The sequence below is a fragment of the Phyllostomus hastatus genome, unplaced genomic scaffold (genome assembly GCF_019186645.2).
Source record: "Phyllostomus hastatus isolate PE091 unplaced genomic scaffold, TTU_PhHast_1.1 phas_contig_159, whole genome shotgun sequence".
NCBI lineage: Eukaryota > Metazoa > Chordata > Mammalia > Chiroptera > Phyllostomidae > Phyllostomus > Phyllostomus hastatus.
In genome coordinates, this window is record NW_025333640.1 from 24,077,691 (window position 1) to 24,092,795 (window position 15,105).

A 15,105-nucleotide genomic window follows, 5' to 3' on the forward strand; every position below is an offset into this window, starting at 1 on the left:
CAGCTTTCACAGAGGGGCTTCCCAAGCTTTTCTGCCCCGGCAGGTCACTCCTGGAACTTACTGGACTGACTGCATCACACTATTGTGCAAGCATCCAACTACATGTGCCCCGCTTCCTGTATTAGGAATATATTCTTCAAACATTGAGAGCTTTAACTGCTGTGTACATAGTTGACGATAATTTAAGGTGTAAATAAATGAGCTGCTCATTTCTTACCAGGTCATTGTAAAGAGTTACTAGGGGTATTCTCACCAAGTAAAAAAAGGAAATTAATAGTGGACATGATTATATTTTCTTGTTTATTTTTTTAAGATTTTATTTATTTTTAGAGAGGGAAGGGAGGGAGAAAGAGAGAAACATCAATGTGCGGTTGCTGGGGGCCGTGGCCTGCAACCCAGGCATGTGCCCTGACTGGGAATCAAACCTGCGATGCTTTGATTCACAGCCCGCGCTCAATCCACTGAGCTACGCCAGCCAGGGCATTTTCTTGTTTATGATTTATCAATTGCCTGCGGTCCAACAGAGTATATAAAAATTGAAGATCTTTTCTTAGAGATTAAAAAATACCGTGATGAACGTATTCTTTTGTGAATCTAAGAGGTTTTCTTCATCCTGTTAGCCTGGAAGTTAAGAACACGGACATATATCTCTGCTTCCTTCTCTCCCTTCACACATAGTGCAGCATTTCTTCATTCAGCCAATGGAGGGGTCCAACAGTGAAGAAGAGACATAAGGTCCTTGCTGTCATGGGTCTTATATTTTAGTGGGAGGAAACAAACATAAACAAACAAATAACGACAGAGAGCGCGGGCATCTGGCATTTTGTAGTTTCCCATGACGAGGGAGTTGGCGGTGATGGGGAAGTGAGCGTCTGTGTGCGGTGCACCCGGAGCACCATGGCAGAGGGGTGCCTTGCCCGCGGTGCAGGCGCACATCTTTCCAAAAGGGCGCGCACACGTGTTTCTTATGTTTAGTTCGTCTCTGGTTTAACCATCTCATGCTTGGATGCAACATATGGCTTTTACTTTGTTGTTTAGCCACCTAGGTTCAAAGAGACTGTCAACAATAATGCTCTTTCTATGGCAAAAGTAATAGCATCAAGCCATTCCCACAGGTGCTGTGTTTCTTTTTTTCCCCCTTTCTACTTTCCAGGATGAAATGGGGCCTGGAATCAAAGCAACAATGGGTTTTCTCTATACCTGTAAAAGATTAACTTTAGTCATTAGGGATGATGCAAGCAGGAAAAAAATGCAAGAAAACAGAAATGAAGCCAAAAGGGACAATTTCTGATTGTAATAGCTGGTTTCTGTTTCATATCACCGAGCAAGACGAGGAAGTTCTGCAGGGTTTGATAGGCACGGCTTCCATGGGGCTGCAGGATGACCTCAGCCGCCGTGCCCCTGCCAGGTGCTGCGTCCCATGCTGCAAACACAAGGCTGACTTTCAGCGTGAAACAAGCCAGAAGTATGGAATGACATTTTCAGGTGACAGTTGTGGTTCGAGTGCCTGTAATTAACACCTCTTAACCCTCCAACTCGCCCATGCCTTTTTCAGGCTGTTGAAGCTCAAATCCGGAGTTTTGGACAGACGCCCTCACAGCTCCTCATCGAGCCCCATCCTCCCAGAGGTTCCGCCATGCAAGCGGTAAGTGCTGCCTTCACTCTTCTCGCGTCTTGCCTCTTGGAGACCATGCTTGACATTTGTAACAATCTTTCGTTGTACTTGAGATTTTCTACCACATCTGGGCCTGTTCTCGTGAAGTGCTTGTTAACCTGCTAACAACCAGCAAAAAACCTCCGCATGCTCCCCAGGAGTCTTTGGGAAGGCAGCCATTGCTCCAGCGCTCTGGCATTTCATCAGCTCATGTTTCCTCACAGAGTCGGAAGGGTTATAATCACCGTGTGTCCTGACTGCAGGACAGAGACTGCAGGACAGAGACTTCCGGCCTGAGACTGATTTGCCTTCCGGTTTGATCCTATGAGTTCCTAGATTAGTTTTGTTTATATTCTTTTTTTAGATATATTTTATTGATTATGCTATTACAGTTGTCCCATTTTCTCCCCTTCACTCCCTTCCACCCTGCACACCCCCTCCCACCCACTTTAGTTCATGTCCATGGGTCATACATATAAGTTCTTTTGTTTATATTCTCTATATCCCAGTATGCTTTTCAGTTTGGGAATTTTAAAACAAACCCTACTACTACATAAGATATTGTTGTTGAGGGGTCAGGGCCCTCAGGGAGGAAAACACGATGGTTAGGTGTACCAAACCGTCCAGGGCTTAGTGGCATCCAATGGTGATTTCTGTTTCTCGAGATTCTGAGCCTTTCTTCTGCCCTGCTCCCTGGCTCCCCCACTCGCTGCTGTGGGGTGGGCTGAGCTGTCCCGACCTCCCTTCCCCTGTTGTCTTTCACTGTCAAGTCCCTGAGCCCAGGCCACTCCAGTGGGAGGAGCACAGGGTTCCAGGGAACACTCCTGCAAGACTTCTTGGAGCTCGCCTTGGAACCCGTGCAGCATCGTTTCTGCCGCGTTCCATTGGTCAGAGCGAGGCGGAGACCCGCCCAGAATCAGCAGCAGGGGACAGACTCAGTCTGCAAAATGATGTGGCCTGTCTCTTTGTAGAGTTCCTGGAATTTCAGGGGTTGTGTTTTTTGATGGTTAAAAAAAAAGCACAGTAACAAATACTGAATTGCATGATAAAAAGTTTCTTTGAAGAACAGACTATGGGTATTATATTTTTTTCTTCACTTGTTCCTCTATAAAACAGGTTGTTCATTACTGTTTTCAAATTAAAAATAGGAAATATACAATCTGTTTCCATAAATATGCGGAACAATTTAAGGTGGATTCTGACTCCGTGTTGTGGCTCAGAGGTGGCAGGCTTTTGCTGGATACTAGGAAGGAGAGAGCTAGAGATAGTGTTGGTCTTTTCCACCTTGGGCTCTTTTTCCTTTCTCTTCCCACCTCACCTTCTTCTTTGTGTCTTTTTCCCTTTTGCCCTCTATCTTCTTTTTTCTGTTAAGTCTTTTTTTTAACCTTTTTTTCTAGTTCTATAAATTGGGTGTTGTAATAAACCACAAGCCTTTTGAAAATTACTTGCGTCCTCGTTGCCAAGTGTTTTTAAACAGGTGAAATCAGATTGAAATGAACATAAAGGAGAGCTTGAGTGAGCAGAAGACTACACAAAAAGTGAACAGTTAGCAAGAACAATGGAAGATAATGCCATAAAAATAGTAATAAAATAGTAAGACTGATTTATGTCTGGGGTTTGAAATTAGTTTTAGTAATAGCTTGTCAGGGAGACTCCGGTGGCTGCGGTGCTGGCTGATGGAGGCTCCTCTGCTGCCCCATTGACTTTGTCCCTGGGTCACTGCACAGCCGTGGTCACGGGGGCGGCGAGGGGCTCCCGCTGCTAAGCCTCCCTCCCTGGCCAAGGATTACTGGTTCATTGGGGCAGACCGGCTTTACCGTCCCTAGGGCAGGAAGGCTCATGTTCCGATGAGGACAGAAGACCGCCTCTTCCATCAGCTTTTTCCTCTGCACTTAAAACCTGCACTTCAGACCTGTGCAAATTGTGTTTTTCATCTTACACATGCGCGAGTGGGGGGAAAAAAAGGTGTGTTAGAAAGAAACCAGAGTTGTCAACAAGTGTGTACACTTAATCTGGGAAAACCGAGTGAAATTTGGCTAGTAGTTTCCTATGTCTGCCTCAGCCTCGGATCACAGATGGACTCAGGCCGGGCTGGATGAGGGGCTGTTTCTCTAATCCCCGCTTTACCAGTTGCCCTGCGCGTCTGCAGCTGTTGCCGTCAGGGCGCACCAGCCCCGTCTGCTGGGGCGTGCTTTCAGCTCCCTTCTCGTGCTCCCTCTTCCATACTTAGCCAAGGACATGACAGAGCTTCCCGGAGAGTCTCCTGCTAACTGCCTGCATTGGGAGCTCAAGTCAAGAGGGAGTGTGTGTAGTAGGAACAGGCGGAGGGACAGCTTGTTGTGAGCATGCAGGGGGCATTCTGGACAAGGTGTCTGCGGCTTCTGTGGACAGTGCCTTGTCCTTGTCGTGTGGCTAAGAGTTGGCCCACTGGAATCACTGTGTAAACAAGACATTGTTCCTACACATTAGAGACTTTTCTGTGTTGTTTTAAGGATATAAACATTGGAATCGTCCAATTTGAGTTGAATTGTATTTACAATATGAGCTGTTAAGCTCAAAAATATGTATCCACTTCCTTGCAGTGAGACTTTGTGATGTATGTTACACTCTGACTTTCTCAGAGTTTGTAAAGTGGCTTTAGTAAATATTATTTAAAAAACTACATAATTGAAAAATGGAGCTTCTTAATCTGAAATGACATTCATTTCCTTTCCCAGGACTTCATCGCTAACTTGGAGTTTGTTTGATGTTGCTCATTGTTTCTCATTTTTACCCAATTTCCCAGAATTCCTTAAAACTGCAGAAAAGGTCCTTTGTGTGACGTAGATTATGTATTGATATCAGAGATTTCAAAAATAAAAGGCACAAATGTTTATTGTTTTTACTGCCATTCAGATGAGTTCCCCCATCAACCATCAGGGCACCCCACCCCCACATGGGCGCAAACACATGCACGACATAGCAGAAATTAAAGCCACCTCGTGCTGCGTTAAGTGCACGAGCCATAATATACACCAGGTGTAGTAATTAGCAGGCACACGAAGGCTGCCTATTTGTCTGGTTGTGCTGCTGTTGCTGTATCCCCCTGTGTTTTCACACCATCAGATAGTTGGATTTAATTGAGGCCACATCAGATGAGGCATTACTGACACCTTTAATTGAATGAGCATCCGGGGAGGATTAACTCATAATATTGATTGGCTTTTAGCCACTTGCTCAGAAGGGTGTCTGGGTAGCTTATTAGTTGCCTTTATTTACACCTTTATGCAAAGAGTGCAAATAGGAATTCTTAGTGCAATATGTTTTTCTAAGTACTCTTAATAACTTTTTTAAAAGGACTGATAATAAAAATGCAAATATACTTAATTTTTTATTAGCAGTTCTGAATAGATACATGTTAAATATATGTGCTTACACACATTTACATATACCTGGTGTTTTGAAATATGACACTAGGAAAGCAGCCAGAAGCATTTCATCAAAGTGTTTCAGTTCTGAATGATACTAATCAGCTATTAGAAAATAGACATGGTAGAAGAGAATTGCTGAAAATGAACAGGGCAATTACTGCAGGGTAGCGTGCTACCACAAAGTCTAAGGAAAGCCAGTAAATCAGAGTGGGGTTATATATATATCTTGGGTTATAACATGGGTTATAGGAATGTTCTAAATCCTTAGTAGTCTGCAAGATTTATTTTGTTGCTAGTTATTAGGATAGTATTTTGTGCAACATTTTAAAGTATTTTCTGCTTTTTCAAAAGAGAAATCAAAGGTCTTAAGCTCTTTTTCTACCAAGAGGGAGGAGAGGCAGCTAGGTACTTCTCTTTATTCTTAGCTACAGAAGAAAACAGGATATTTGCATTATAATAGGGGTGTTTATGACTTGGTACACTATATAAATATATTGTTTTTGCAAGTACATTTAATTATGCATTGCTTTGAAACGCCTTTATAATTAAGTTTCTGTATTACGCTCATAAGTTATTTCTCTATTGAAATAATACATGCATGTTGTATACTTGTTTATAAATATGTTTGTTTTAATTATCTCTTTATTTAGTTGTCAAAATCTTCATGCTTAAGCAACACAATCTTCACTGATCTGTGGAAGTTGCCTTGGCATGCCTTTGTGCGCACTGCCTATTCTCATTATTTACTTATTTATTTTTGAACTTGACACATAATGGCAATCAGAATGGGTTAATTCGATCCCCAGTACTTTGCCTATTTAGAATCTAAATCAAATCATTCTTTTAGTTCTTCATGGGACTGGGGTAGGGAATGAAACCAGTCAAATTTATTGATTTTAAAGTGTTTCTGTTAACATATCCTCCTTCAATCACCAAAAATTTCAGCTAATGACGTACATGAAAACAAGCAAATCCTAATTGCTGTTTCTATGAGCCTTTCTGCTCACTGTGCTCTCGCTTGCAGCTTGTGTTAACATGGTCTTCCTCTTCTTTTCCTGTACCCTCTCTCCTCCTTGTCTTTCTTTGTCTTTTCCTTGTTGTGTATTTGGGTCTTGTCACGCCCACTCAATAGTATCTCCTCCTGCAGAGCCCGTTGATGTTCACAGACCAAGCCCAGCAGGATGTTATCATGGTCCTAAAGTTCCCCTCCAACTCCCCTGTCACTCACGTGGCAGCCAACACCCAGCCCGGTCTGGCAGCTCCTGCTGTGATCACTGTCACTGCCAACAGGCTGTTTGCCGTGAACAAGTGGCACAGCCTCCCTGGTGAGTAAAGAAGCATCGTTCTGTAAGGTACAGCCACTGATGAGCACTGCACGGAGATGTCGCGGTGTCTACTTAAATGTATACCTCAGCAGTTATGCTCTTCTATTTTCAAGCTTCAGTCTGAGTCAAAATGTGTAATAATTTGAAAGACTTAAAGAAGTCCCAGATGAGGCATATTAATACAGATGCTAAAGCATAAACAGTTCTTTGGCATCTGGCATTTGTCCTTATTCTTAGGAGATAAATATTACTTCTAACATAATATTTTGATACCATGGTATTCTATATTATGTCCATAAATAGTATGTATTTATTAATCCCATGTTCCCTTTTTCCCACTTACTCATTTACTCAGCACACACTTCTGATACTCTGCTGTGTGCTGGTGGTGCATGACCTGGCGGTATTGTTGTGGATGATAGCAAAAAGAGCACTTACATTTTCTGTCCAAACACCGCAAACCCAAAAGTGCATTCTCTCCTTCCAGTAAGTGCAGAATGGTTTTGGTAACTAACAGCAAGGTACCGGAATACCCATTGGAACCATAGACCATCAAAGTATAAACAGGCGAGCCTGTTCCTTGAGCCTGGCCCCACGCATTACTGGTGAAGACACTGGCCCCAGGGTATGCACCTGGTCCCGTGCCGCCTGTGGCCGGGCAGTGGCTGAGTCAGGTTCGAACCCGAGTTCTCTGGCTCCGGTTTTAGGGTCATCCCTCCGTGACTTAGGGCCTCTCATTAGAACAGAAATGTTGGGATCTGGATTTAGCACTGTTCTTTTTGGCCACTGGTTAGAAATCCTTTTTTTAAGAAGGAAATTCTTTTAAAGTCATGGGCATTATAGGCCCCCCCCCCGCCATTGTTTTAGATGGGAAGTTGTTAAAAGTAGATTTTAATAGTCTTTTAACTTGTCATGAAATCTGTAAAGTATGCACATAAGCACTGCTCATTATAATACCTGAAATGGCTGCAAAAAATACAGATTTTTGAACAAGAGCCTCATTCCACATTTAAATGGAGGAGTTTTTAGGCTGGGACAGAACTGAACTGACATTCCAACATGAATCTGGTGCACTGACTGTGCTCCGGAAGGTACGCGGGGTGAAGGATCTGTTGGTACCAGAATTTATTCGATATTACCATTTCCTGGCCATGAAGAGTGAAATAAATGCCAATAGTTGATTAGACTTCAAAAAAAGTGGAGAAGGTAAACATTGAGACAGGTATAAATGCCTGTTATTAGGTCTTCTAATGCCTTTTTCTTCAAGTGAATTTATTTTACAGAGGTAAATGTATATGCAAACCATGTATTTTGGAACCAAAGGTTATACTTCAATGAACGAATGGAGTTTTGGGTTCTCTAAATGCCACCCCTTAGATGAGAAACACGCCGGTGGTGTGTTGTAGCGGGTGCTCTGGAGGAGGTGCCCACTTCGTGTGCTGCTACCCTTAGAGCTTGCTAGAAGCTCTGGTGCGTGTGACGCAGGGCCACCCTGAGGCTTATCCTGGGTGGCTATTGGTGAGAACTTCACTTTAAACAGTGACACCATATGTGAGGAGCGACAAACCTGTTCATCTGCCAGAAAGTGCTGACCACTGCCGCCCCCTCTTTGGTTTAGCTTAGCAAAGAGCTGGGCAGCAACTGAGCTGCTTCACCAAAGCACTGCCAGGCCTACCGCTGGTTCTCAGCGTGCTGGGCACACTTGCTAGGCACTGATGACAGCGCCCCCCCCCCCACACTCCCCTTTTGAGCAAGCCCATTTTCCTGGCTGGAAAGCTTGCTTCCCTCAATACTTGGTTGTCGGTGTCCTTTTCCCTCCTTCCAGCTTTTCTCTAGATATGGAAGGAGATGGAGGGGCCGCATCCCTGTGCTGACTACCACTGATGGGGCAGCCGCTGTCCCCAGCCCACATGCACCTTTCTGTGAGACAGGAGCTTGGGGACTGCCTGTGTTGTGCCGATTCTTTGCCTGTCATTCTTCCCAGTGAGGCTTCTTTGTGCCGGTACCTTGTGTCACTAGCAGTTTCTGCCCCCGCCCTATGTCTTCACAGCATCTCACAGCAGCTCTCCCCCCGCCAAGCACAGCGAATGGTGGTGTGGGAGCACAGAGCTGCCTGCCTCTGCACAGTGCGCTCTCCAGGCCGGAGCTGCACCTCCCCCTCCACCCAACAGTGTTGAGCTTGCACTTTATTAGATCTGTGCCTCGTTGCAGGTCTATTTACCTACACCCGATCTTTCATCCTGTCCTGTACTACCTTTACCTGTCAGGATGCTCTGATTTTAGGGAACTGTCACGAATCCCTAACAGTTTTTTTTCAGTGAATATCAAATTCGTTTTACACTCATTTTTTTTTCTTTTTCGGTTTCGATTCTGGTTCTTCTCCGAGGGTCTGTGATTTCAGTAGCTTGTTCATTAGACAGCTAGCTCCTGTCATTTATTTCCGTCATGTCTGAGTCCTCATTTAGGGAAAGAAAAGAAAGGTCCCTTTTTTTCTCACTCAAAGGCCCTTGTAGAAACTCGAGAGGAAAATAAAAAGCTTATAGAGCATATTCTAGGTTCTAAACATTGCTTTAATCACTCCACGACCTTAGGGTGTCAATTCCGTATTTAGGTTGAACCATATGAAATTGCCTCTTTTAATCAGTCAACATGTCGGTTATTGGTCGTTTCATACGGTTTACCCTAATGAACCTATCTAACCCACTGTACAGGTCAGGAAGCTGAAACACAGAGATTCCGTAACTTGCCCAGGGTCACACAGGCCATCCGCGACAGGAGTGGGATTGGGGACCTGACCAAAGCAAGGCAGTTAACAGAACCTCCTTCACCGGCCTTTTGGTTTTAATGTTTCTGTGAGCCCAGGTTCTCAAGAAGTAGCGAAGAATCCTCACGGATTAGTGTTAGCGTTGGTCGGCACTGGTTTTACTGGAAGTAGATGGCACTGTTGGGTGAGTGAGAGGCTGTGGTACAGGTTCCCTGATCATTCTGTGTGTGCACCCTGTGATTTCCTTACTTGGCAGAGCCATATGACTTCCTTGCTGCAGCCAGTTTAACTTCTTATGGATACTCACCTATAATTTTTAGTGCTAATACTGTATTGCTTATTTTATCTTCCAGACATCCTTGAAAAGTTGGTATTTGCTAATGGGAAATGGTGACATGATAAATTTAAAAATCTAATGAACTCATTGGAATGCACTGCATTTTTATATCCAGGCCCCTCAAGGACAGTCAGAAAGATTTCCTAAAATCTGATGGTATTAAGCAGAGCTCTAATACTGACCAAGCAGTTTAAATGCTTATGAGTCTATGAAAGGCAGATACTGACCAGGATGAGTGGCTGAGTCATTTGGGGAAAATCGTTTGGAAAAGGTCCCAGAATTTAACTACCAGAATTATAAAGCCGAAAAGATCATCTAGTCCAAACCCTTCATTTTGGGGTTTATGGTTTGCCCAGGGTGCACAGCCAGCCGCCAGCAGAGCACTTCCTCTCCTCCTAGAGACCTCTGCCTGTCATGGGCGGGGGACAGCCTCACCAGCTCTTCTCCACGACGAAATCAACACGCCCGTCTCTTTAGAACCATTCTGAGAATCGAACAAACTGTTCTTAGTACGGATTGATTTTTGTTACACATTTGCTTCTTGGGGTATTTTTAAATGGAAACCATGGCAATATTAAATATTAATAAAACTTTTTTTTAAAAAACCTCAAACCTTGAGGAAAATATTTCAGTCAAATGCATTTAACTGAAACATTCATCTGCAGATAGCTTTCTTTATTTGTATTCAAACTTTCGATTGATTGATTTTAAGTGATGGATGAAACATTAAATGTTCCCTGACTTAGAGCCTTCCCTTTCTCCATCATAAATTGACGTTTTCGTGGAGCCTTTGTGCCGCAGCACTCAGGACTGCCTTTTAAAGAAGTAACAAAAAAATAGTATTTGCTACAGTCAGCAGATGGTTGTCACATTTTGTTTTCAGTGCGCTTTACCACTTAATTTTGTTTTGTTGCAGCATCAGAGGTTGCCAGTCAAGCATCTGCTATAGCTTATGGCCCAGGACCAGAGCCACTGCTGATGGCACAGGTTCAGCACAGCTCTAATCTAAAATAAATGTTCCATGAGCTAGCCAGAAAAGCACCTGGGCTGTTTTTTTTTTTCTTTAAATTTCGCTAAACCGTATGCGAGGTTTGGGGGTTGGAAACAATTGTACATGAGATGTGACTTATGCGTTTTTGTGTAGTTTATATATGAAAAATAATGCTGTTTTTAAAAATCTTTTGTGAATTCCAGCTCATCAAGGTGCTGTACAAGACCAGCCATACCAGCTGCCAGTGGAAATCGATCCTCTCATAGGTCTGTCACTTCCTTCTCTCTTTGCGATTCATTAAGCTCTGTATGGTGGCCCTGAAGTGTAGATTACAGTTGTTTTTCACTTGCTGGTTGCTGGGAATGGAATTTTCCTGATAAACCATTTGCATGCAAATTGGAATGCAATGAGCTGTGGCTATGCTGGTATTTCATCAACTCCCCCTCGTTGGTTTGCCTAATTTGAACAGGCCTAGGACGCGTGTCACTGAAAATTAATATGGATGCTGTAATAATGTGTGATTGAGAATGCGCATGAAGTACTGTCAGGATAATATTGGATCTTTTCATCACTCAGACTTGTTGATGAGCAGGAGCGAGGCACGTTATGATGAATTGGTGCACCAGTAATGTGATGGAGCTCCTTTGCTAGGGAAATTTTCATAATAACAGTGGGGTTCTTAGCAGCACTGTGTTGTGAAAAATAAAACTGTAGTGCCAGGGTTTCATCATTAAAGGAGATCAATCCTTTCTTCCTGGACCCTCTATTCAGTCTGAGGGGATTAATGGGCAATTGCAGAGCAGTTTCAAAGTTGAAATATATTGCCCAGCCAATGGCAGTGTTAAGATATTCGTATTCATTTTCCTAGGGTCCTACAGCCCAATAAATTGCCATTGGAGGTTAAATTTGTTCAGGGGGAAAGAAAAGGAAAAGGAAGGAGACCAGGAAGAGCTGTAGGGATGAAATGAGCATCAGCAGCAGATGACTTAGAATACTTAATTGCTGTTCTGCCTTTTGAGTAGGTTCGTTGAAATCTCTAATTTTAGTATTCTTCATCCTTGCAAATATGGCTTCACTAAGAATTTAAGCCTGGATGTTAAAGATTCTGTGTTCAATAGCTTTTAAGGTTAAAGACTTAATTGCATATCTATAGGGGTATACTACTAGTATGGATGCTTGGCTTATAATTTTGTCAGATTTTTCTGGCACAAGCACCGTTGCTAGAATTTTAAAGTCTTTAAATAAAGCATGTGACTAAGCAGATTCAGTGGTTGAAAATTCGAGACTTTCCCTCTTTGTATGTCACCGTTCTCGTGTGTCAAACCAATGTTTCACTAGATGGCCACATGGCCGCCATTTGCAGAGGAACCATCAAGAGGAGCTACAATAATTTTAAGCTCAAAACTAAGTTATTTATCATTTCCCCAAATATGAATAGAAATCTAAGAAGTAACTATCTATATGGAGGATTAATATTACACTTGTTCCAAAATCTTGTTTTGCTTTGAGTAGATATGATATACCTTATATTTAAAAAAAATCAAATGCTCACTTTGGTCAAGTTTTAAATGTCAGGAAATAATAAAGCCCATTTGTTCAGTCATTTAAAGCACTATTTCTAAAGTACAGACTTACCATTTGCCTTAAAACTTCACAATGTGTATCCCATAGTATAAAGTCCATAATTGAATGAGTTCAGCAGTTATAACCCTTTACACCAGGCATGGGTCAACTTTTTGGTAAAGGGCCAGACAGTAAATACTTTAGGCTTTGTGGGCCATAAGGCCTCAGACACAGCAACTTTACTCTGCTGTCACAGCACAAAAGCAGCCATGGACAGAGTGTAAACACATGAGCATCGCTGTGTTCCAATAAAACTTTATATACAAAACCAGACACGGGCCAAATGTGGCCTGTGGGCCAGAGTTTCCTCTCCTGCTGTAGAACCCCGGTCATCAGATCGTTTGCTCCTCTGCCTCCTAAAATAATTGTTAAAATCCATGTACCTTCTCACACATTTTTAAGTTGACATCCGAAAAGTTTTCATCATAAGTTTAAGCAGCTACAAAACATATAAAATTTTAAATGCATTCAGTTGAACCTAAATATCAAAGGGAATTGATACTCAACATTTTGTTTTTGTTTTTTTTAAACGTGTTTTTTTTGTTTTAAATATTTTATTTATTTTTAGAGAGGGAAGGGAGGGAGAAAGAGAGAGAGAACATCAATGTGCCGTTGCTGGGGGCCATGGCCTGCAACCCAGGCATGTACCCTGACTGGGAATCGAACCTGCGACACTTTAGTTCGCAGCCCGCGCTCAATCCACTGAGCTACACCAGCCAGGGCTCTCAACATTTTGTTTTTAAAAAAATGCATAAAAATCTCTAGTTGAAAATTTTACATTATTTCTTTTTACACCTTAAATTTATATTTTCATTGTACTTCCCCTACATAGTTCTATTTTATTTTTTGAAAACTGATTAAAAATTATAAATTTTTATAAACATTAAACACAAAACAAGCATTTATTAGAAATACATCTTTCATGAAATAGCTCCTATATTCATGGATGATCATTATTTGTTGCTGAACAAGACAGGATTTGTCAACAGTTCTGTTCAATTTTGTTTGTTTTTTACAAACAGAAGCCCTGAGGAATGTCACTCAACGTGAGAAAATAAATGGGAAAGGAAAGAGTTTTGTTTTAATAATGTCACTCAAACCTTTGAGCTCTTGCTGGGTGACGTGAAAACATTCATATAGTGGTCTATTATTGAGAATTATTTTTATGGTCTGTCACTCAACAATCATTTTAACAATCTGTCGTTGAAACTTATTTTTAATGATCTATCAATTGACAGCCTGAGCGGATCTTCCTTCCATTGAACTGAAAGCAATGAATTGGAAACCGCCTGCTCGGTGGGCTAATTTGATACCTGCACCTTCACTTTTCAGCATCACATTAGTATTTCGAATTGTCCCATTACTTGACTTTCAAGATTTTTCTACCCTGAGGTGAAGCACCATAGGAAGAGTCTGGATAGGAGAGAAATAAGCCGTAATTTCATCCAGTGGGAGAAGAGCGTGGGAAAGGGAAGGTTGGTGAGGAAAACTCACAGGAGAGTTCTCAGGCAGGGAGAACAATATGAAAGCTGAGGAACTAGAAAGTGATCCCCTTAAAACCATCTGTGCCAGCATATCCCTGGGGAAATCTTAAACCAACCCCCACCCAGGGTCAGGCAAACCACAGGTTGAAGACTGCTTATCTAGACAAATATACCTAATTTTCACTAAATAAAAATACTTTAGCACTGACTCTCAGGTGGTTTACTAGAGAAAACATGAGAGATAAAGGAAAGGCAATCATGAGGTAGGTAGGTCGGATGGATGGATGGACGGATGGATAGTCAGATGGTTGGATGGATGGATGGACGGTTGGACGGTTGGATGGATGGATGGATACATGGATGGATGGATGGATAGATAGATAGATGGACGGTTGGGTGTATGGATGGATGGAGAGATGGAGAGATGGATAGATAGACATTCAGACAGGTATTGCAATGTCAACTTACAGGTAAGCATTTACTTGACAACTAGTTCATTACGAATGTTCAAGGGGCATCAGCCTTTACCCATGGGTACTCGGTGGTCACAGTTCAAAATTACGCCCATGCCCAAGTCTGTCGGCTAGGCCCTCCCAAGATATCACAAGCCCCGCAAAAGACCAGTATCAAAGTTTATATTATAGGAGCAAAAGTCACAAAAACACTGACAAAAATGAACATTTTCACATAGGGAATAAAAGACTGTAATAACCCATCTAGAAAGTGCTGCATACCTTGTTTTTAACTGCTAGGTTTCTTGGGATTGAAGAAGAAAACACCTGAAGTGTATCACACAGCTGCCCTCCAGGGGGCACTGATATCTCCCTGTGACTCACGGCGGCTCCCGTACAAGTTCTCCTCAGCTGCAGCAGCCTCCCTTTGCTGAAGGAGGGAGGACAGGGCCCCAGAGCACAGCTCTGCCCTTTAAACCAGTGCTGTCACTTCGTAGCCCACCGAGCGCCCAGAGTGCAGGAGTCCTGCTCACAGACAGTCACGACTGCCCTTGCGTGGTTAGGTTGTGCAGTCAGGCATGGCAAGCGTGCGCAGTGTGTCGCGTGTCCGTGTGTATGTTTGGCGTGTTGTGTTACGTCCTGAGGGCAGGGAATGTTTTATTCCTCCGTGTCCCCCGGGCTTCCCGGCGAAGCATTGGAGAGTATTTTGAACACATTTATCTTCTGTGTTCTTCTCTGAACCTTATTAAATTGGCCACATTGACTTAGTTATTATAAACAGTGAATACAGTATAGATATTTTCCTATTGTTGTGTCTCTCAATAATACATTTATAGTATTTTTTTGAAGTGGCGACTATGGTATAAAGTACATAATAATCAGATGCAGAAATTTATTTTGTTTGTTTCAATTTCTGTTGCAATCAAAATTCTTGAGCAATGTAAGAATCATTATTTATTCTGGGAAGTTAGTGTGAAAGACTCCTTCAACGTCTAGAAACAAAGTTTTCTGCCTGGCTGGCCTCATAATGCCAAAAAAGTCACCTCGGTGAAAAGTCCTTTTCCG

General features: G+C 42.5%; 1 protein-coding gene across 4 annotated transcripts in view; it reads left to right on the plus strand.

Annotated features, from left to right (window-relative positions):
* The window catches only part of LRBA (LPS responsive beige-like anchor protein), a 513,768-nt gene that overhangs the window by 468,123 nt on the left and 30,540 nt on the right, over nucleotides 1–15,105 (plus strand). For 3 of the 4 annotated variants that reach the window (XM_045831330.1, XM_045831331.1, XM_045831333.1), the window contains 3 exons: nucleotides 1,556–1,645; nucleotides 6,197–6,389; nucleotides 10,685–10,747. In XM_045831330.1, the coding sequence (XP_045687286.1) occupies nucleotides 1,556–1,645; nucleotides 6,197–6,389; nucleotides 10,685–10,747 (346 nt within the window). The remainder of the gene's footprint in view (nucleotides 1–1,555; nucleotides 1,646–6,196; nucleotides 6,390–10,684; nucleotides 10,748–15,105) is intronic. The other variant, XM_045831332.1, reaches the window with a different exon arrangement.